Source organism: Prunus avium, chromosome 1, assembly GCF_965620075.1.
Source record: "Prunus avium chromosome 1, drPruAviu1.hap1.1, whole genome shotgun sequence".
NCBI lineage: Eukaryota > Viridiplantae > Streptophyta > Magnoliopsida > Rosales > Rosaceae > Prunus > Prunus avium.
Window position 1 is genome coordinate 41,123,881 of NC_142284.1, and position 23,501 is coordinate 41,147,381.

General features: G+C 37.2%; 2 protein-coding genes across 2 annotated transcripts; both read left to right on the top strand.

The window, feature by feature from the left end:
• The first annotated feature begins 5,541 nt into the window (after positions 1-5,541).
• On the top strand, positions 5,542-9,345 carry LOC148297837 (uncharacterized). Its single transcript, XM_088248570.1, has one exon. The coding sequence runs from the start codon at positions 5,542-5,544 to the stop codon at positions 9,343-9,345; it is 3,804 nt and encodes a 1,267-aa protein (XP_088104696.1).
• Positions 9,346-10,239: 894 nt separating this feature from the next.
• Positions 10,240-13,133, top strand: UTR3 (UDP-galactose transporter 3). Its single transcript, XM_021951909.2, has 7 exons — positions 10,240-10,557; positions 10,716-10,813; positions 10,927-11,057; positions 11,588-11,618; positions 11,845-11,948; positions 12,142-12,263; positions 12,458-13,133. Exons 1-7 carry the CDS (start codon positions 10,454-10,456, stop codon positions 12,864-12,866), a joined length of 999 nt encoding a protein of 332 aa, XP_021807601.1. The 5' UTR covers positions 10,240-10,453; the 3' UTR covers positions 12,867-13,133.
• The last annotated feature ends 10,368 nt before the right edge of the window (positions 13,134-23,501 follow it).

Below are 23,501 nucleotides of genomic sequence, written 5' to 3' on the forward strand. Positions count from 1 at the left end.
GATGCTTTCCAGCCTTCGATTCCGATTTCACACCACCAATTCAATTTACCAAGTATTTGTGGGCACACACACTACAGTATTGGTTGACTCACTAAATGGCTCGTGACCATCTTTTTTATTCGGTCAATAATTTCATTTCATCTTTTAGCTACGAAGGATTGATACCCTCCAACACCTTCTCGAATAATTGTCTTAATCATTATAATTTTTTTTAAAATTAAAAAAAGAAATATCTTAAAGACTCGGTGTAAAGAGAAAGTCACACTACCCGATCAACAACCGTCTAAGTCACGTTTGAAAAATAAAATAAAATCTTAAGCTTAATGTTGCAAACTGTTTGAGGGGTATATTTGGGAATGGACATAGGAAGTCATGTGTGAGGTAATTGGCTAAAGCAAAAACAAATGGAAGAGAGAGAGAGGGTTTGATTTGAGGAAGCATGTGGACAGCCTTGTGCTAATAATATTGCGTAGAAATTTGATATATGCCTTGACTGGAATTCTTTGCATGCGCAAACCGTTTTCACACTAGACCCTACTGCTATATATCTGAATAAAGAAATAAATGCTGCAAGGGAAAAGGTTCCATCAGATAATTCTTTGTTTTATAGATAATGTTTCCTAATTACGTTGGGAAAGTATTAGTAACTTAATAACGCTGGATGGAAGAACAACTTCTGTTTTAGGAAATTCTTCTAGAAGAGATGAGATTGAATATTGAGAAGAATTTTTAATTACTGAGCTGAATTTGTCAATGGTGGAAGAAAAAAAAAATGATCTGGTAATACTCTGGGGATGATGCCCGGTGAAATTACCTAATGAGTCGATGGAGAAATGTTGAGACTTGTCAAATGTCTTGATCAGAAAATGTTTCTGCATACAACAAAAGACAATTAATTCTATCTTAGTAGCGCTAGTGTTGGATGCTTTAAAGTTGTGTTGTAACTCGTCCAATTAGAAAACTAAATGACAATTCTGTTTTTTGTTTACTTTGAATTTTAGGCTAGCTTTGAGTATGATGGGTTAAAATCCGTATTCCTTTTTATCGATTTATTTTACACCGGCATTGAGAACAATAAACACCGAATCAAAGTATATGAATAACTGTTTTTAACTACTTTCGCTATAGTGAATCCCCTCGTATTCCTTTTTATATTCAAGAAAGAAACTTTGGAAAGAAAGGGAAAAGGGGAATGTTAGTTGTCTTGTCTAGTAGTGATTGTTGCAGGAGGTGAAAAAATCATGCAAAGACAATGATAGGGAAAGGAGTGAGAACACTAAGGAAGAAAGAAACTCGTACCCACCCCTCACCTACCAAATGCCAACCGTTGATTTCTTATCAAGACGTGTGTATGCCAATGATAGTAAGACACTATGATTATACATGCATAACACTTAGTTAGGCAATTCGTATATAATGTGTGTATACATACGTATTTATAAACCTATTTACGTGTCTTAATTATACAAAATACATAAACATATTATTCATTTGTATACGTATTATTCGCATATTTTTAACGTACCATATTATTTGGCAATCATGTAATATTATACTATTATATAATTGCCGAATTTTTTCAAGAAATTTACCAAATAATATATGTAAGTATTTTATACGTATGACCATACCAACTATGCATAGGAGAATTGAATAACGTGGCGTTCCCACCACTAGCCATATCCACCATAGCCACCTATCACCTATGTGAGTATAGGTCCTCCACGTCCTCCAAGCCTATTGGCGATTTCCCTTTTCTTTTTCTTTTAATTTTTATTTTCTTTTATGCACAATGGCCGCCCAGAAAGCCCAACACGAAATAGTGGGCTTGGGCCAGCGTGTGTTGATTTGAAAAGAGTAAATGGCCAAATACCCCCCTGAACTATTTCGACTATCGAAATGTCCACTATGAATTCTTTTTTCAGCTAATTTAGCCCTCGGATTATTTTAAATTGTCAATTTAGCCCCTGTCGTCAAGTTTTTAGACTTCCATCCAATTTTCTGTTAATTATAAGGGTAAGTTTGTCATTTTTTACAAGGACAATACCAAAAAATAATAAAGAAGATGTAAAATCATGATTTCTTCTCTCTTTCTCTTTTTTTTATTCTTTTTCATTTTCCTTCTTCTTCCTCCCTCTCTTTTCTTTCTTCTCTCCCCATCTCTCTCTCTCTCTCTCTCTCTCTCTCTCTCTCTCTCTCTCTCTCTCTCTCTCTCTCTCTCTCTCTCTCTCTCTCTCATTTTTCCTTCTTATTCTTCTCTCCCTCTCACTTTCTTTCAAGAATCCGATTCAAGTGCAACCCATATTCTGATATCCTTATGCACCCGGGCCAGATTCAACATCATCCCGTTCAATCTTTTCGTCCCAGGCCTGAACCATTGTCCACTGCACCTCCAACCAAACCCAGAATGAGTTAGACACAAGAACTTCATGAAGCCTTTGTGGAAGCTGTGTGTGAGAAGTGACAGATTCTTTTAACTCACAATCAAAGAAGAAGAAGCAAACAGTCGTGGCTTGTTTAGCATAGCATATTTTAATTACATTAACCTCTAATGGGGCGGCATTTTGTTCTATCCTTCCTAAACCTGGTCTAGAACTTCTCTTTGGGATTGAAATTACTGGGCTTAAGATCCCTCACTATCAAATCATGCTTCCCAATACAGTATCTAAAAACCAAAAACACCACAACATCAAACACCAGCCTCCATTGATAAAGAAAACCCATAAGCAAAAAATCACTCCACGACTTGTAAAATCAAAAAATTAGAAGAAGTACCTAATACCCAGTTGAAGATTGAGCATCAAATCGCAGTTCTTATGCCCTTTTGATATGGTATGGCCAAGCTTCTTAGGCTCGCCAAAAACCTGTGCCGTTTCTATAGAACATCGAAGCCTCCACATTATCGATAATATCACAAATAATATCCCTAGCTTCCCCATCAGATTCCCATATACAAATCCTGGGAAAAGTCCTCTCCGCCAAGCTCCCTCTAGCCCCATCCATTCGTAATCGTCAGATTCTTAGCCCTAAAAGCCCCAATGTCGGTCAAGCTATGCTCCTTTTTTTTTTTCATTTTTTTTTTTTTCAATTTTGTAGTTTTAACAATTTAATTATTTTAAACTTTTTAAAAAAAAATTAATTTTTAATTGAACAGTGAGTCACGTGCCTAACATGTGACATTTGGACAGAAAATTGGATGAAAACTAACGGCAGGGGCTAAATTGACCATTTAAAATAATCTGAGGGCTAAATTGGCTGAAAAAATAATTCAAAGTGGACATTTCGACAATCGAAATAGTTCAGGGGGGGTATTCGGCCATTTACCCATTTGAAAATGGGGACTTGTATTTAGATTATTTTCCCACTAATTTGTAATAGAATTTCTGACCGTACGCCTAATTACAAATCCACATTGAAACTATTTCAAAAGGTTCATGTGTTTAAATGTTAAAATTAAAAACACGAATATTGACATTATACATGTTCATACTTTGCAAGGACAAATTGGTTTGAAAATAGATACCAATATTGGCTTCTGTTCTGAAAATTGATACATTATAGAGAGAGGTGTGTCGCTATGAGTGCGTTTGAACGTGCTCCACACGCTCCCTTTCCTTCTGCGATCTCTTGCCCAAATCCTCCAGATCCGATCAGCTCAAAGGCTTCTGCGTCTCCTGGTTTCAAGTTTTCAGCTCACAGGCCTACGGAGAGTCCTGTTGTCATGAAGGAGGGTTCATCCAAACGATTCCGTTCAGAGGAGTTTGTGCCTCCTGGAAGCGATGATGGTGGCATGGATCAGTCCAATCAGATCCCTCCCATGCCACAGGTCAATTTCAAAGATAAGTTACTAAGCTCTTCTTGTTTTGAATATTATGAAGGAATGGAGAAGGATGGGTTCTCTATTGAATTTGGTGATTATGAAGTTAAGGATTCTCCTTATGGTCATTCGATTCATTTTTCTGAACATGTTAAGAATAAGATCTATAGACCTTGGAAAAATTATGTGATTATCCAGTTTGTAGGGAAGACTCATACCTAAAATTTTGTCCTTGCACGGCTGAAGCAGCATTGGAGACTTAAGGAACCAATGCAATTGGTTGATTTAGACAATGGGTTCTTCATTGTTCGTTTTGTCCTTGAGGAGGATTTGTTGCATGTGTTAACTGGGGGTCCTTGGGTAGTAGTAGGACAGTATGTTGCTGTTAAAAAATGGAGACCTAATTATTGTGCAGTTGAGGAGCATGTTTCCCGCATTACTATTTGGGTGAGATTATCTGGTATGGGAGTTGAATTTTTCAATTATGAGACTATTAAGTGTGTTGGGGATTTGATTGGCTCATCATATAAGGTGGATGTCCATACTGTAGGTCAGATGAGAGGTAAGTTTACAAGGGTCTGTGTTGAAATCGATTTGAATAAGCCTCTCATCCCTTACCTAGTTGTTGAAGGTAGGCCTGTGAGAGTGGAATACGAAAATCTCCCTGTGATTTGTTTTAATTGCTGCAGAGTTGGGCACAATAAGAGTATTGTCCTTGTGCTAACCTTGTCCATAAGGACAATGAGACTGATATGGATATGACTGGGGATATTCAAGAAGAGATGCGTTCTCATCAAATGGAGAAGTTACATAAGTTGAGGCTTGATGATAATCAAAGAGGCCCAATTGATCCCACTGGGGATAAGGCAGGTTTTGGTATCTGGAATGTTGTTCCGACTAGAAAAGCTTGGAAGAAGAATTTTAAAAATGGGACTACTACTAGTGAAGATAAAGGAAAGGGTGTTAGCCCTGAGGTAGTCCAGAAGAGACAGGAGAAGGTTTCTCATTCTAGCAATGCTTTGCCTCAGAAAGATAAAAAGGAAGTTGTTCAAAAGGTTAATTCTGAGGGTAGGATTTATGATGCTTCTGGTTCTAGATTTAATATCTTGGAGAACGATTGTTTTGAGATTGAACAAGAGCATGTTTTTGGGAATTTGGAGAATCTTCTGTCAATTAATGGGAAGGCTATCCAAAGTAAAGATGATGGTGGTTGGAATGATCCAACTCCTCCTAATAAGGGCAAGAAAAAGGTTGGTAGGCCGAGAAAAGTTTTGTCTGATATTTCAAATAAATCTTCTTCTAGGCCTGCTATTGTGTTGAGGCCTAGCTCTAAGAATTTGCCTCATGATTCCACTATAACATCTGTGTCTGAGTTGGACCAAGCTTTGAGTAATCTTAGGAGGCCTATGACTAGCTTTGATAATGGAGGTTTGGAAATTGGGGAGGTTGATGCTCGTAGAAATGATCATTCTTCCACTTCTAAGCCTCGAGCTCCAAATATTATGTCTGTGGTTTCTAGAGCTGCTGATCAAGATATGGAAATTCAAGATTTGAGGGATTCTGAGAGTGTGCAGTTGGATTCTAAAATTGGTGAAGCTTTAATCGCTGATGTGGCTGCTTGTTGTGCAGAGGATGGCAAGGCTCAAGGTCTCAAGTGTATAGGACCTTTGGCTGCCAATGCTGATTAGGTCTTTTTTGACCGTTTCTCTCTTCCTTCCATCATAATGATTGGTTGTTGGAATATTAGAGGGGCATGTAATAAGAGATCTTTGCTTGCTATGCAAGATCTTAAATATAGACATAAGTTGGATATGTTGATTATTTTGGAGCCTAGAATTAGCTCTAGTAAAGCTCAGAAAGTCATTTCTCAACTTGGCTTTCCTAAAGCTGAAATTTCTGATGCTGTAGGCTTCTCTGGTGGTATTTGGCTGTTGTTGAATGATGCTAAATTCAACTTGAGAGTCATTCATTGTATGGAGCAAGCTGTTTCTGTTTGTGTTGAGACTTCTGGAGGTATTTCTTGGATTTTTACTGCTGTGTATGGGCACCCTGCTAGGAGAGCTTATCTCTGGCAAAACTTATCTATTATTGCTGCTTCATGGAATCTTCCTTGGGTTGTATGTGGGGATTTTAATGAAATCTTGTTTGAGGATGAAAAATTGGGAAAATTATCTGGTAAAAGTAGAGGTTTCAAGGACTGGTTTGATCAGCATGGTCTCATTGACTTGGGATTTTTGGGACCCAAGTTTACTTGGGTTAATAAGAGAGTTGGTGGTGATTTTGTGATGAAGAGATTGGATAGTGTTATTTGTAACAAGGAGTGGAGGGTTTTATTTCTTGAAGCTTTCGTGAGGCATCTACCTAGAAGATGTTCTGATCATAGTCCTTTTTTGATTAGTCTTATTTCTGATAAGATTCCTTCAGCTAAGCGTAAACCTTTCATATTTAAGGCAATGTGGCTTAAACATTGTTTATTTCCTGAGTTCATTAAAGCTGAGTGGAAGAATTTGGAAGGTTTAGTTTCTAATAAATTGGACATGTTGATTCCCCTGCTTCGGGAGTGGAATACTCAAGTCTTTGGTCAAATTTTTCAAAAGAAAAAGAGAATTCTTGCTAAGCTTCAAGGTGTTCAAATGTCTCTTTGTAAGGGTTTCTCTCCTTTTTTGAGCAATCTGGAGAAGCATCTTCAACAGGAGTTTGAGGATTTATTGGATCAGGAGGATGTGTTTTGGAAACAAAAATCTAGAGTTTCTTTGCTGCAGGGTGGGGATAGAAAAACCAAGTTCTTTCACATTACTACTCTTGTTAGAAGAAGAAGGAATAGGATTGAAAGGCTTAAAGATAATAATGGGGATTGGATCTCTAGTAAAGAAGGTTTGAAAGCACTTGATGTTGAGTATTTTCATGGGCTTTTTTTGGATGATGCTGTTGATATCATTCGTAGTCCTTGGCCTTCTCTTTTTCCTCATATTCCTGAGGCTGATTTGGCTGCTGTCAGTAAGGAGGTGACTGAAAAGGAGGTGCAGGATGCTCTCTTTGCTATTGGTCCCTACAAGGCTCCTGGTCCCGATGGCTATTCTGCTATCTTTTTCCATAACTGTTGGTCTCTTTGTAAGAAAGATATTGAAGTTTTGGTGTCTAAGTGTTTTTCTAGTGGTTCCGTTCCAGAGTTTCTGAACAGTACTCTTGTTACTCTGGTTCCTAAAATCACTAATCCTCATAGCATGCTGCAGTTCTGTCCAATTAGTCTATGTAACACTTTATACAAAGTTGTTTCTAAGATCATTGTTGGAAGGCTCAGACCTCTTATGTGTAAGCTTGTTAGCCCCAATCAAGTTAGCTTTGTTCCTAGCCGTCAAATTTCAGATAATATTTTCATTGCTCAAGAGGTTTTGCCTAGATTCCATAGAGCAAGAGGTAAAACTGGGTATATAGCATGGAAAATCGACCTCTCTAAGGCTTATGACAGATTGAATTGGTCATTTATTGAGCAAACTCTTGCTGAAATTGGTATTGGGGAAAATTCTCTTCAACTTATTATGAGCTGTGTCAAGAATGTCTCTTATAAAATAATCATGAATGGGGAGCTTACTGAGAGTTTCAAACCTCAAAGAGGTGTTAGACAAGCTGACCCTCTTTCCCCTTACCTCTTTGTTTTATGTATGGAAAAGCTTAGCCACATCATTGCTGCTAGGGTGTTAAAGAATGATTGGAAAGCTGTTAGGGAAGCGAGGTCTAGTCCTTTAATTTCGCATATGTTCTTTGCGGATGACTTGATTCTTTTCAGTGAGGCTTCTGTTCAGCAAGCTATGGTTATGAAAAATTCTCTGGAGGAGTTTTGTGAACTCTCTGGGCCTCAAGTGAATTTTGAGAAATCTTTGTTGTACATATCTGCTAATACTAAGTCTGACCTTGTTGATCAAATTGAGTTAACTTGTGGTGCCACCAGATCCGCTGATATGGGGAATTATCTAGGAGTTCCCCTTGTCCAAGGGAGGGTTACCAAGGCCACATATAAGGGGGTTCTGGTTAAAGTTCAGGCTAAACTTTCTGCTTGGAAAAGTCAATTGTTGTCTATGGCTGGAAGAATCACTTTAATCCAGTCTATTGCTTCTTCTATTCCTCTTTATACTATGCAGACGGCTAAGCTTCCTCAAGCTCTTTGTGAAGATCTTGACAAATCTTCTAAAAGTTTTCTTTGGGGAAGTAGTGAGACCCATCATAAAACTCATTTAGTTAAATGGGATACAGTTTGTTTGACTAAACGTTTAGGAGGTTTGGGTATTAAAAAGGCTTCTCTTATGAATCAAGCTATGTTATCTAAAGCTAGTTGGAGAATTGTGGCTGGGGATTCTGGTCTTTGGGCTGCGATGCTCTGGAAAAAGTACTTAAGGGGTAGTTGTTGTTTCGATGCTTATGATGATAATTGTACTTTGGCTTCCAGCTCTTGGAAAGGTTTGATTTATGGAGCTGCCATTTTGAATGATGGTATGAAGTGGAGAGTGGGAAATGGCACTAGAGTCAAATTCTGGACTGATACATGGATTGGTGATGTTCCTTTGATGGATACTAATTTTCCCTTATCTGATCAGTTTGATAAAACTGAAACTGTGTCTAATTATTTTTCTAGGACTAGTTGGAACATTAAGAAGCTTTTGCGGGCTCTTCTTCCTGAAGCAGTTAAGCAGATCATCAGTATTCATGTTGATGTTGAAGGGAATTTACCTGATACTTGTATATGGGGTCCCACTTCAAATGGAGTTTTTTCTGTGAAGACTGCTTATGAGTTATCTGCTAGGTTTAATGAAGTCCTTGGTTCTCCTTGGAATTTCATTTGTAACTTAAAGATCCCTCCCCGTGTTAAAATGTTCACTTGGCTTCTCAATCAAAAAAAGATCTTAACTAATGTGCAGAGAGTAAGAAGGCATCTTTCTAGAGACCCTTCTTGTCCTCTCTGTCATTATCATGAGGAGTCTTTGCAAAATCTCTTTATTTCCTGCCCTCGTGTTATTGCGCTTTGGAGATCCTTCTATTTACCTAGAGGTTTGATCAATTTCTTTTCCTCTGATTTTGATAGTTGGTTGAAGGAAAATTTGTCTTATAATGCTGGGCATATAAGGAATTTGAAGTGGTGTAGTATTTTTGCTGTTGCTTGCTGGTTCATTTGGAAATGGAGGTGTCGTTCTATCTTTGAGCCTCATTTCCAAATGCCTTGTCGTCCTAATCAGATTATTGTTGAGTATCTTCTGGAATGGGATAAGGCTAATAACCTTTTAAAGAAGGCTACCTCTCAATCCCAAATGTTTCTTGCTTGGCAGCCTCCTCCTTGTGGCTTCTTTAAGCTTAATATTGATGGCTCTAGAGTGAGTGACTCTGGGTGCATTGTTGCAGGAGGTATAATTAGGAATTCTGATGGTATTTGGATAGCAGGATTTTCTGCTAATCTTGGTCATGGTGAAGTCTTTGTGGCTAAAGCTTGGGCCTTATATTATGGTCTTAAACTTGCTTGGCAGCTGGGTTTGCGTTAGATAACTGTTAATACTGATTCTGCCCTTGTTGTTGATATGATTAATGGAGATTGGGTGGACTCTCATCCTATGTCTATGTTGCTTACCAAGTGCAGAGAGCTTTTGAAAAGCCAGTGGAATTGCTGCATTCTTCATGTCTATAGGGAGTCCAATTTTGCTGTTGATTTTCTAGCTAAGATGGGTCATTATAAGGATTTGGGTTATCATGAGCTCTCTTCTCCTCCTGGTCAGATGCAGTCTATTTTAGATGATGATAAGAATAGTCTTTTGAGGCCTAGATTTGTTTCTGTGTAGTCTTTTTGGTTTGGGCTTTGCCCCCTATTTTACCCCAAAAAAAAAAAACATGAATATTAAATTTTATCAAGCATGACACGTGTTCATTTAACGAACAACCTAACAACACAAAAAATAAATAAATAAAAAATACTGATAATTAAGCAGCCCTATGAACTGAAGTGAATTCTACCAAAATAAAAATAACCCTAAACTCAAACCAAGGTGGTTGATGTGAGTGATTCGGCACTCTCATTCCTTAAGAGAGGTCAGGGGTTCGATCCCTGCTCTTGTACGGAGTCACCACTTTGGCCAGCACTTTACCCCTTACGAGCCGACCCGGTGTGAGCGGGGATTAGTCTGGGTTGTGGTTAAGGCTTAAAGGTGCCACCCATAGTTGGGGCCCATCCAGGACCACCTCGTGGTTCGGACCCAAAAATAATAATAATAACCCTAAACTCAAAAAAATAAATAGCAATATTGTGCCAACTGCCAAGGAGAAGGGTCCGCGTTTCTGCAGCCAATGAGAAACGCGAGGTAGAGTCATCCACCCAATCAAAAGCGTCCACGTTGAAAAACCCACGTAGCCTCTGCGCGCCCTCCTATATCAACCGTCTCTTCCCGTTTCCAGTATTGTGGCAGTTATGAACAAAATTACCTGGCTAATTTGCTTGTAGCTTCCATCTCCCGCTGCTTCTTTTCCTCTTAAACCTTCTCATCTCAACCAAAAATTTTTGGTGAAAAAAACCCAACAACAGTTGGAAAAAGAAAACAAAAAAAGTGGCAGAGGCCGGATCCAGAGGAATATTTCCGGCCACATTATATCGGCGCCGAAATGGAAGTTCACGGGTCGTTGCTCCAGCGTGTGTTGGTGTTCAGCTTCTGCGTCATCGGAATTTGGACTGCTTATATTTACCAAGGCGTTCTTCAGGAAACTCTGTAAGTCGTCTTCTTTCTCTTCTCTGCATTTGGGGATTTCGCAGATCACGCAACCTTTTGGGGATTTTTTGAGCTCCTTAAATTGTCTGCAAAATTTTGAGATTCAATCTTTGACATGACCTGACCAAAATCTGGTGCTGTTGTAATCTTTCTTCTAGGTCCACGAAGCGGTTCGGGCCAGATGGGAATAGGTTCGAGCACCTTGCGTTCCTAAACTTGGCCCAAAATGTGGTCTGCCTAATCTGGTCCTATATAAGTAAGCTTCAATCTCTCTGTTTACCTTGCATTTCTTGTAATGTGGACTGATTTGAGCTAGTAAAAGAAAAAAAAAACTAAATAATAATGTTGTCATGTGGTTTATTTAAACAGTGATAAAGCTTTGGAATAGTCGGAATGCTGGAGGTGCGCCTTTGTGGACATACTGGAGTGCAGGGATTACTAATACGATTGGACCCGCTATGGGGATTGAAGCTTTGAAGTATATCAGTTACCCGGCTCAGGTTTGCTTTCAAGTTCTCTTTTTGATGATGTACCCAGGCCAGTAACCCAAATGGGCAGTATGAAAGAATATGGCTATGGCTATATATATAGAATTGAAATTGGTTGCAATGGCCATCTGCTTTAATGCCTATCTGTCTTAGTTCTAGTTCGCCTGATTTGGGTTTCTTTAGGGTCAAATCAGCCCAGAGGCAGATGATTGTCACATATTAGTGGAGTATTTCATTTCCTTTGGATTAAATTCAGTGGCAGAAAAATGTTTACGTTCTTAGGACCTCTATTAGTTTGGAGCAAAAGTCCATGTAGTCGAAATCTCTTTAAAATTTTGGACAAATGATTAGTTGCGTTGAGTTGAGTTGATCAGGGTGTTGAATTAGTAATTGAAGTGATGACCAGAAAAGAGTTTTTAAAAATCTCTATATTAAAATAAATTAAAACAAATATGAAAAATAGCAATTTATGGATCACCTTACCCTGGCAAATATATGGATCTGTTGATTTGGGATATTAAAGCTATGGTTTTTACTTGCAGGTCTTGGCAAAGTCCTCAAAAATGATTCCAGGTCAGATATTTACAAGTTTGTTATCTTTGTGTATCTTACTACAAGAAGCATGCTTATCATTAAGTTCAATAAGGGACTCAGCATTTTATTGTAAAATTATGTTCTGGTAGTTAAGATTGTGGACTATCTTACTGATTATTTTTTTCGTATCTTAAACAAATACAAACAAAGTAAAAGATATCGTTGCAAATGGAGGAGTTAATAAGAGGTTATTACTTGTGTGCAGTGATGCTAATGGGTACTCTGGTCTACAAGCAAAGATACAGCTTTCCCGAATATGTTTGCACTCTCCTTGTTGCTGGAGGGGTATCCATATTTGCACTCTTGAAGGTGAGGGATCGTGTGCATGTGTGTGTGCGTATATTGTCTTAAGAATGGAACAATAATGAAACTCTTCTTTTGCATTCGTCAATTTTCTGTTTGTAATTTGTCCTCAGTAATTCTTCATACAATTAGTGAATGCATGTAGCAGTTTTTGTTGCTATTCTTATGTTTTTGTCATGTCTGCTTGGGTCAATTTCAGACTAGCTCAAAGACTATCAGCAAGTTGGCTCGCCCAAATGCACCCCTTGGGTATGGACTGTGTTTCCTAAACCTTGCTTTTGATGGATTCACAAATGCTACCCAGGATTCCATAAAAGCAAGGTATGAGCTAAAGAACAACATCATCCTTTTACAACCATTTTGTGTACTGGTTGATTTTCGGTTATTCTCAGACACACATGAATCTGAACTATACTTATTATAGGATTAGATTAATGTAATTGATATTTCGATTCATCTATGTGCAACCAGTATAGAATTCAGTCTTAATCCTGTTACTTGCAACCTTTTCTCAGGTATCCAAAGACAAGCGCCTGGGAAATAATGTTAGGCATGAATTTATGGGGTACCATATACAACATGATCTACATGTTTGGCTGGCCACGGGGCAGCGGATTTGAGGCAGTCCAGTTCTGCAAGAGACATCCAGAAGCAGCTTGGGACATTCTTCTCTTTTGTCTCTGTGGTGCTGTTGGCCAGAACTTCATTTTCCTAACCATAAGCCGATTTGGCTCCTTAGCTAACACCACCATTACCACTACCCGCAAGTTTGTGAGTATTGTGGTGTCTTCCTTGCTGAGTGGCAATCCTCTGTCAACAAAGCAATGGGGGTCTGTTGTCATGGTCTTTTCTGGGCTGTCGTATAACACCTACCTCAAGTGGAGGAAGTTGCAGAGAGTGCCGAAGAAGAGAAAGCCAATGTAACAACAATTTTGAACTTAGGTATAATCGAATCTTGTTTTCTTTTTCTTTTTCCCAACCAAAACTTTGATACAAAGTACCCCCTTTTGTTTTCCCTCATTGCTCATCTCATCATTGTAGGCATTGAACCTTGTAGTTCAATACAAGTATTTGTAATGTAATTGAACAGACCCTCGATAGAGAAGTATTTAGTTGTAAACTTTGGAGCTAGAAACGCTCACCACTCCCAATTATTATGAAACATAATCATGAAAACATTTATACTATATATATAGTTGGGTGTCCAAGCTTCGGATTTAATAATAACTCATCAGGTTCATAAATTTCCACAGCATGCATTGTAGACTCTATATATTTTTATGACAATTGCCGAAATAACTCAATTGATTTTTACATTTTTCATTATTATTGAAATAAATAAATCAAACACAAAATGCTATTATTGAAAGAGTTGACCCAAAAGTTTGTACAGTCGATCAATGGCTTAAATTAGGAGCAAGAGAGACATCAACGGCCATAAGATTTCCACGCTAGCAATCCAAGTGTTTTGCGTTGAGGGCTTTTCATTGGTGGGGACATAAACAAAACATTTTTTTCCTTTCTTTTTTTCTAATTAAAAATCCAGACGACTATTCAGAAACTCCCTAACTAATAGATATTTATAAAAATACCCAATCCTAGACATGTATTTATAAAAATACCCAAGCACTATTTAAACATAGAAACATACCCAAAATGGGTTTTGGGTATGTGTGTAATGATGGGTTTTGGGTATGTTTATAAATGGGTTTTGAGTGTGTGTAATGATGAGTTTTGGGTATGTTTATAAAGTGTTTTGGGTGTTGGGTATTTTTATAATTTCAGCCCCCATTTTGGGTATTTTAGTGAAACTCCCTTTCACTAAATCCATGGCATCACTTCTTTCTCAATACATCGAAAGTCGCCGAAAGATCACCGACTTGTAGTATCAACTGGCAGTCGTTGTCGTTTTCAAGAAGTTTTATGCGGAGAGAGTCCGACATGTTTACCTGATGAATATGCATAATATGGAGGGAGGCCTTTCTCCAGCAAAGTACGTACGCGGTCGTTCTTTCGTTTAAGTCACAATGAGGAGGCGAATCGATGCCTTGCTACATATGAAGAGGATTCGAAGGGCATCCAGGCCTTCCTCAGTGGTGATCAGATCCAGCCCATCTCAAAGGGAGATGTTGGAGATGGCGAGGGGAGGTCATTTTGTGCGCATGCAAAGTTTGAGGGATTATCGGAAATACTTCTCGTGCTACAACGCCTAGAAGAATACTTTGGACCGCCTGAATGAGGTCAAGTAACATCGATGGGAACTTCTGAACATATTTGAGTATGTCAACGTGCTTAAGGTATCCACCTTTCGTGAACTGAATCTCTTGATTAAGATCATTGATCCTTTCATCAAAGGACATATACAACAAATAGTTTATGGTCAAGGAATTTTGGTTGTTCCTTAGGACCAGTACGTACTGGTTTGAGGTTTTGTTTTATTTTATTTTATTTTTGCCATCGATTTATATGCTAATGATTTAATCTCTATATTAAGTGTATCATCACTTCTAGTAAGAACTCAGTAGAATAGATGATATGAGATAACTACATGACATAGATTGGAGGGCATATTTCTTAGTAGCCAGATCAAATCACCTAGGGTTGGACTTGTCTGAGTCAAACCATTATTGTACGCTCAGGTTGCAAAATCGAACTACCACTTATCTTCGACCTGATCCAAACTCAACAACGTGTCGTTTCCAACAGATAGTCTTTGGAAATAGCATATGGAAAAGCCCAATTTGTATCGTAATCTAACGACCATAAGCGTATGCAAGAAAACACACATCTGACAGCCAGAAGCACCCCCAGCGTGGCAATCCCCGTGCATCCGTATTCTTTATTTCTTTTCTTCTTCTTTTTTTACGTGAAAAAAAGACAACAAGCTTTATTTCTTTTCTTCCCTAATCACCGCCTTTCGCCTGAGGGTCACATCTCTAACTCGCAACCGCAATGAGGCTTTTGTTATCCAGTGTGCTAGGTAAGGTATTTGATGTCATGAGTTTATATACACTGTGGAACTCTTAGGGTTAATATCACAACAAATCTTTGAGCCACAAATATCTGAAACTCCAAATATCTACGAAATTTTGAACATATTTGAGTATGTCAACGTGCTTAAGGTAATCACCGTTCCACAACTAAATCTCTTGATTAAGATCAAGAATAGCGGTTCTTGGATTAGAATGCATATTTGTATCTCGAACATCATTGATCCTTTCATCAAAGGACATTTGCAATAAATAGTTCATGGTCAAGGAACTCTGGTTGTTCCTTGGGAGCAGTACATATCGGTTGGAGGTTTGTTTATTTTATTTTATTTTTGCCATTGATTTATATGCTAATAATTTAATCTCTATGTTAAGAGTATCATCACTTACAGTAAGAACTCAGTAGAATAGATGATATGAGATAACAACATGACATTGTTTGGAGGGCATATTTCTCAAACAACCAAATAAATGTCTAATGGCATTCATAGTCGTCAAAGAGTCAACGTTAGATGTGACTGAACTGGATAGCACAAGTTGGATTGATCATCAAGTGGTTTCTCTCTTTCTCTGTTCAAAATTAGGTTGTTGTGTAGTTTTCTGCTTTCTTTTTCTCTAATGCAAATTGCAAAGCAGCAGTGTGGAAGAAACAGAGCACTTTGCTACAAGTTCATCCTTGAGGTCAAGCAATTTTCTGTGGGAGTTGAGTGGTCAAAAGTGTCAATTTCTGCTTACCTTTCCTCGAGAAAGTTTCAGCTGATAATAACTTAGTGCACTTTATTTTGTAGAGACTTCCCTCCCTCTTTTACCAATTGATTTTGCTTTCGTCATGATCATACTTATCCTCCACCTCCACCTCCACCATCCATTAAACTCAATATAACACAATTTTCTCAGAACCCTTCTTCTGTTCTTCCCCACTTACCATATTCAAGTCTCAAGAGAGAACAGAAGAACTGAGGGAGCTTCCTTCATGCTTCAAACCATACCCTCCAGTAAGTAAAATCAATCAATTACAATTTTCTTACAACTTTAATGCAATTTTCTTTTTGGGTTTCTTGTGCGTTTGTTTTGAAACTCATGCATTCTTACATCTGTGTGTATCTCGAACATCATTGATCCTTTCATCAAAGGAAATTTGCAACAAGTAGTTCATGGTCAAGGAATTCTGGCTATTCCTTGGGAGCAGTACGTATCGGTTTGAGGTTTGTTTTATTTTATTTTATTTTTGAATCGATTTGTATGCTAATGATTTAATCTCTATGTTAAGAGTATCATCACTTATAGTAAGAACTCAGTAGAATAGATGATATGAGATAACAACATGACATGGGCTGGAGGGCATATTTCTTAGTAGCTAGATCAGATCATGGGAATCTGACTGGTGGATTGGCCTCACGATCATAGATAGGATGCGAGAAAACGCACATCTGACGGCTAGAAGCACGCCAGCATGGCAATCCCCATGCATCCATATTATTTATTTATTTTCTTCTTATTTTGGGTGAAAAATAGACAACAAGCTTTTTTTTTTCTTCCCTAAGGTGTCCATCAGTTCTGGATTTCTACTCCTATGTCGTAATCGATTATTGCCGTCTCTCGCCTGAGGGTCACGTCTCTAACTCACGACTGCGATGAGGCTTTTGTTATCCAGTGTGCTAGGTAAGGTATTTGATGTCATGAGTTTATATACAATTTGGAACTCTTGCGGTTAGTATCACAACAAATCTTTGAACCACAAATATCTGAAACTCCGAATATCTACGAAATTTTGAACATATTTGAGTATGTTAACGTGCTTAAGGTAATCACCGTTCCACAATTAAATCTCTTGATTAAGATCAAGAATAGCGGTTCTTGGATTAGAAGGCATATTTGTATCTCGAACATCATTGATCCTTTCATCAAAGGACATTTGCAACAAATAGTTCAAGGTCAAGGAATTCTGGTTGTTCCTTGGGAGCAGTACGTATCGGTTTGAGGTTAGTTTTATTTTATTTTATCTTTGCCATTGATTTATATGCTAATAATTTAATCTCTATGTTAAGAGTATCATCACTTATGGTAAGAACTCAGTGGAATAGATTATATGAGATAACAACATGACATGGTTTGGAGGGCATATTTCTCAGTAGCCAGATCAAATCATGGGAATCTAACTAGTGGATTGGCCTCGTGATCATAGTGTGGATGCGTGAAAACGCACATCTGACGGCCAAAAGGCACACCAGCATGGCAATCCCGGTGTGTCCATGTTCTTTATTTCTTTTCTTTTTCTTTTTTGGGGTGAAAAATAGACAACAAGCTTTATTTCTTTCTTCCCTAGGGTTTTAATCAATTCTCGATTCCTATTCGCTGCCTTTGGCCTCATTGATTATCGCCGCCTCTCCCCTCCTCGATTCTATGAATTCCTTATTACCCTTTGAATATCGTGACTCTCTCTTGTGGGTCACGACTCTAACTTGCGACCACAATGAGTCTTTTGTTATCCAGTGTGCTAGACAAGGTATGTGATGTCATGAGTTTATATCAAATTTGGAACTCTTTTTGTTAATATCACAATAAATCTTGAGGTATTCACCATTCTAGAACCACAAATATCATTAAACTCTGAATATCTACGAAATTCTGAATATATTTCAGTATGTTAACATGCTTAAGGTATTCACCATTGCAGAACTAAATCTCTTGATTAAGATCAAGAGTAGCGATTCTTGGATTGGAGGGCATATTTGTATCCCGAACATCTTGATCATTTCATCAAAGGTCATTTGCAACAAGGGGAATGCTGGCAACCTTCTCTCCAACCTTCTCCTTTGGACCTTCTCCCCTTTTTTCATGACATGTTTCCATTTCCTTACACTTAAAACAATGTAACTAATGCATCAAACAAGCTAACATTTTTTTCCAAGTTTACCCTTATTAAATGTTTTGTCCTTCAATTTGTTCAAAAACAATTTTACAACTCTCTTACCACATGTAAAAAATTAAATAATAAAAAAGTCAGTTTTAAAAAAAAAAAAAAAATGTCTATTTTTTTCATAGATAAAACTTCTATTTTTTAAAACACAAAAAAATGACCTAAAAAAAACACTCAATAGAAAGATCACATTTTTAGAAAGAAAAAAGACTTCCTTCAAAAGGAAGTTCATTAATTGTATTTTTTTAAACTACTAAAAAAAGTTAAAGAGCATTTTCAGTAACAACTAAAAATATAAATAAAAAAAACCCCAAATAATCATATTCGAAGGGAAGTTCATAGTTTTATTTATATTTATTTATATCCCTTACTGCCTTTGGAGTCTGATTATTTGAAAGAAAAAAAATTCCTAAAATTCAGGCATACTAAATTTTCGATTTAAACCAATCTCTCCTTACTCCCTTTTGAGTCTTTCAAAAAACAAAAACAAAAACTAACGTTTTTTCTTATTTAATTTTTAAGTTTTATTTGAATGTCTCGTTAGAGTCTTTTAAAAAAAACATTTTTTCTTAATTAATTTTTAACAAGGTGGTAAGAAGTTTGTAAAAAAATTGGATAAGATAAAGGAAACATTAAAATCAATATATTTAATAAGGGTAAATTTGGAAAACAAATGATAGCTTGTTTAATGCATTAATTACATTGTTTTAAGTGGAAAGAAAGGGACACATGTCATGAGGTCAGGGGAGAATGTCCAAAGGAAAAGGTTGGAGAGAAGGTTGCTAGAATTCCCCTTGCAACAAATAATTCATGGTCAAGGAATTCTGGTTGTTCCTTGTGAAAAGTACGTACCGTTTTGACGTTTGTTTTATTTTATTTTATTTTTGCCATCAATGTCATGGTCAAGGCTTCTTTCCCGATAAGGTATGTGATGTCATGGTCAAGGCTTCTTTCGCGATACATCGAAAGTTGCAAGAATGTCAACAACATGCAGCTTCAACTAGCAATTGCTTCGATTTACAGGAAGTTTGACGCTACGGCTAGGGCAAGATTGACTAAGTACGCACACATAGCAATTGGTCGTATTTTCGTATTCTTGATGATGAGGAGACAAATGGATGCCCTTATCCATATGAAGAACATTTGACCCTTATTTAGGCCTTCAAGAATGCTCATCTGAGTAAGCCCAAATTAGAACGAGTTAGTACATATTTGGAGGGCTACCGATCTGGTATGCAGGGTCAGTGTCGCGGTCGTCCCTTGCGAAGCCAGTACAAGAGACTACCGGAAGTACGTCTCAGTCTATTATTCATGGAAGACTGCTGTGGAGAGCCTTGAAGATGCGAAGCAACTTCACTTCCAATTGTTCAAGAGATTCAAGCATGTCGACCTCCTCAGGGTATCCACCATTCCTAAACTAAATCTCTTGATTAAGATCAAGAATAACTGTTCTTGGATTGGCGGTCATATTTGTATCCCGAACAACATTGATCCTTTCATCAAAGGGCATGTACAACAAATATTTCATGGTCAAGGAATTCTGGTTGTTCCTTGGGAGTAGTATGTACCGGTTTGAGGTTTGTTTTATTTTATTTTATTTTTGTCATAGATTTATATGATAATGATTTAATCTCTATGTTAAGAGTATCATTGCTTCTGGGAAGAACTCAGTAGAATAGATGATATGAGATAACCACATGACATAGATTTATGGATCTTAAATGGATTTTTTGTTCGATTTTATCCATGGCATCTGTTCTTTCCAGATACATCGAAAGTCGCCGAAATGTCATTAACATGCATCATCAATTGCCAGTCGATGGCGTTTACAAGAAGTTTCATGCGGACTTTTCTTTTGTTTACAAGTTTGGAGATGCTTCTCCGTAGCCAGATCAGATTAATAGTAGATTCTCAGTAGTCAGATCAGATCATGATTTTGAAGATTTGACTTTCAAATCAGATCAGTAGTAAATAATACTCTTTTGTTATCCCTTGTGGTCGATTGTAGTGTGGATTATGTAGGGGACATAACGAACAGTTTGTTTGATGTATCAAGCAATCAAGTGAGCAAAGACTTAAGACCTTGAGATATGAAACTCCAATATGAAATCAGGCCATTGTTGTTGCTAAGGTTCGTCATTGTGAAAGTTTTTTTTTCATGCTGGGCCACCAGGGGCCTAAACGGGCTGGGTTTTTTTTTTTTTTAATTTATTTAAGTATTTTAAAATCTTTGTTTTACACAATTTTTTTGTCAAAAGTGATTGATAAAGAGTCTTCTATTAAACAATAGTAAAGATTATTACATAACTTAAGAAAACAAAAATATAATAGCCAAACTCTCTTTTACTAAACCTAGACCAATAGTCAATATTTGAAAAATATTATAATAAAAATGAATCTTATGAAAATGAGTTACTTCTATCCCAAACTAGGATTGGCATCATGAAAATTAATGCAATTTGTGCCATTAGAATTAATAATCCAAAATAAGTATACATATTACATTATTATTTTGATTAAGTATAAAATAAGGTTAGTGAGTGAATCAATTAAATCTTAAAAAAAGAAGGGTATAGGCAGGCGAGCCTTGGGCCTAGACTGGAGCAATTGGGTCGTGAGTTTCAAATCCTAAGCTCAAATCCTACCCAATTTTAAAACGGGTCGGGTCAAACAGCCCTAACTATCGTGTCTCAGGCTGCCCATTTTGACGGACAGGCCGCGGACCTAATGATGATCATTAGTTGTTGCCAAAGATAACTTGCAAACTCCATTTTAGCTCAGCTCTCTAGTGGGATTTCTTATTGTTTGTTTCTTTGAACAATATCATTTCTTGAAGCTTATATTCGATGGCAGTGCATCCAATGAAAATGAGATATTTCTCTGTTAGTTCTGCCACCTTCATTGATTATAAAATTAATTTGCAATTAGTTACTTTTCACGATCTCATAGAGAGGATTTAAGCCTGAATAAATTTCTCATTCCAGCTTTCATATGGTACATAAACCCCCTCATCAATAGAACCAAAGCATCGCACTGGGCCAGTGGCTATAGAAAGTTCTATGCATATTCTAGAAGTGGGCTTTACCTTTCAACCAATAAAGGATTGGAAACAAGTGGGCTTTGTGCTAATGTGACGCAGTATTAGAAAAACTAGTGGGCTTAGTGGGCTTTGCCGTTCACTTCAGAAGGGGTGAGGCAGGAAATATCAGCAAATGCAAAATTCTTTAAAAAAACAATAATAAACATTAGGAAAATCGGAAAAATGCCTTGAAAATTGATTCGAGCTCCTTGTGACGTTATAAAACTAGAGGAAGCTATAAATCATCCATTTCATTATGAAAAAATCCAAAGTGCTTTTGATAATTCACTTTCCTCTCAACCCTAACTATATATCTTTGTTAACTTAAACTTCAATAACCTACATCAACAAGTATCTCCCGTGAATGTTCGGAATATTTTAATAACTCACTTTCCTTTCAACCGTAACAATATATTTGGCAATAACCAACATTAGAAGTATATTTCTTTAATGTTCATTATCTAATTTATAATAATACAAGTATTGGTTTCATTTCATATATAATTTTTGTAAGTATCTGTTTTGTTATAATAATCTACATATATAATAATTGGACTATGGTTGCAAGTCATCATGGGTGCGTGCATGTGTACATCTTTGAACTGAAATCTTGTTCAATAAGGCATCAATATCATGCCACATAGGGAATCTGTAAAGCGACCCTATCATGTCCGTTCACATAAAACCGATGGCGTACTTTTTTCTGAAAAACCTCACAAATTAGTCATAAGTACTCTCCTTATTGACCTTACATATTGTTTAGCGAATGGTTTATGGTTTATTTATTTATTTTTTAAAATAATTTTTAAAATATTGCTGAAAATTTATTTCGTCTATATGAGTGTTTATATCTTCACTCTAAATTATTATTTTTTTCTCAATATATGTTTACTTTGAGGGCTTCCACAAACATATAATATAAAGAAAGATAACAAAAGTAGGAGATGAAAAAAATGCAAACAACAACATATAACTAGTACAAAATAATCTCATAACCTTGCACAAACACACCCAAAAATGCCTTTTCGTAAACCTTACCCTAATATATAATAAATAAAGGCAACATTGCATATGATGCAACCATGTCAAAATTCGATACATAATCACACAAAAATGGACACAGCATCAGCATATGGCCATAATGTTCTGCACTTTGCATCTCGTGTTTTCCTAAGTAAAGACATCAAAATATAAAGGTTGAAACCTTCCATAGTAGTAAGCATCAAAATAGGTTTGAAGCAGAGCTTAACGAAAAATCCAATTCCCTTGATTTGCCTCTGCTCAAACATGAGAACCAAAATGGTTACTTTTTGGTGTGCTGATGGGTGTTTACTTTGAAGTATAAGGCTGATGGTTCCATTGACCGTTACAAGGCAAGATTGGTAGCAAAAGGGTATACTCAGATATATGGAGTGGATTACACGGAGACTTTTGCTCCAGTAGCTAAGCTCAACACTGTACACGTACTCTTATCCTTAGCTGCTAATCATGATTGGCCGCTATTACAATTTGATGTCAAGAATGCGTTCCTCCATGGTGACCTCAAAAAAGAAATATACATGGATCCTCCACCGGGTATCCTTGTGACCGCTAAAGAGGGTATGGTGTGCAATCTACTGAAATCATTGTATGGATTAAAGCAGTCTTCAAGAGCTTGGTTCGGGAGATTTGCTGCATCTATGAGGAAGTCTGGGTATGTACAAAGTAATGCGGATCATACTTTGTTTTTAAAACGTCACAGAGGTAAATTGACAGCTTTAATAATTTATGTTGATGATATGATTGTAACTGGAGATGATCAGGTAGAAATACAAAATCTTCAGAAATATCTTGCGTCTGAATTTGAGATGAAATCATTAGGTGACTTGAAATACTTTCTTGGGATTGAAGTTGCCAGATCTAAGCATGGTATTTTTCTGTCCCAAAGAAAATATGTTTTGGACTTGCTTGCAGAAACTGGAATGTTGGATTGTAAACCCATTGATACTCCTAGTGAACAGAATCACAAGTTGGGGTTGTATCCTGATCAAGCTCCTACTGATAAGGAGCGCTATCAACGGCTTATGGGAAAATTAATTTATTTGGCTCATACACGTCCAGATATTGCATATGCAGTGAGTGTAGTGAGTCAGTTTATGCACTCACCTAGTGAAGATCATATGGGTGCCGTGACACGTATTTTGAGATACCTCAAAGGGGCTCCTGGCAAGGGGTTAATGTTTTCCAAGTACGGTCATACAGATGTGGAAGGGTACACAGATGTTGATTGGGCAGGTTCAGCTACAGATAGGCGCTCAACATCTGAGTATTTTATGTTTGTTGGTGGCAATCTTGTTACGTGGAGGAACAAGAAACAAAAGGTGGTGTCTAGATCTAGTGCTGAGGCCGAGTATCGAGGAATGGCTCATGGTGTATCTGAGTTACTATGGTTGAGGAGATTATTGAGAGACCTTGGTTTTGGGCCTAAGGAACCCATGGATTTATATTGTGACAATACGGCTACGATTGCAATTGCTCATAACCCGATTCAACATGATCGTACAAAACATGTAGAGGTTGATCGAAATTTC

Bases quoted from the DNA above. Each gene is read 5' to 3' on its own strand.
- LOC148297837 (XM_088248570.1), top strand. From the start codon at position 5,542: ATGATTGGTTGTTGGAATATTAGAGGGGCATGTAATAAGAGATCTTTG.
- UTR3 (XM_021951909.2), top strand. From the start codon at position 10,454: ATGGAAGTTCACGGGTCGTTGCTCCAGCGTGTGTTGGTGTTCAGCTTC. The intron at 10,558-10,715 runs GTAAGTCGTCTT...TCTTTCTTCTAG, and splicing joins GGCGTTCTTCAGGAAACTCT to GTCCACGAAGCGGTTCGGGC. The intron at 11,949-12,141 runs GTGAGGGATCGT...GGTCAATTTCAG, and splicing joins CCATATTTGCACTCTTGAAG to ACTAGCTCAAAGACTATCAG.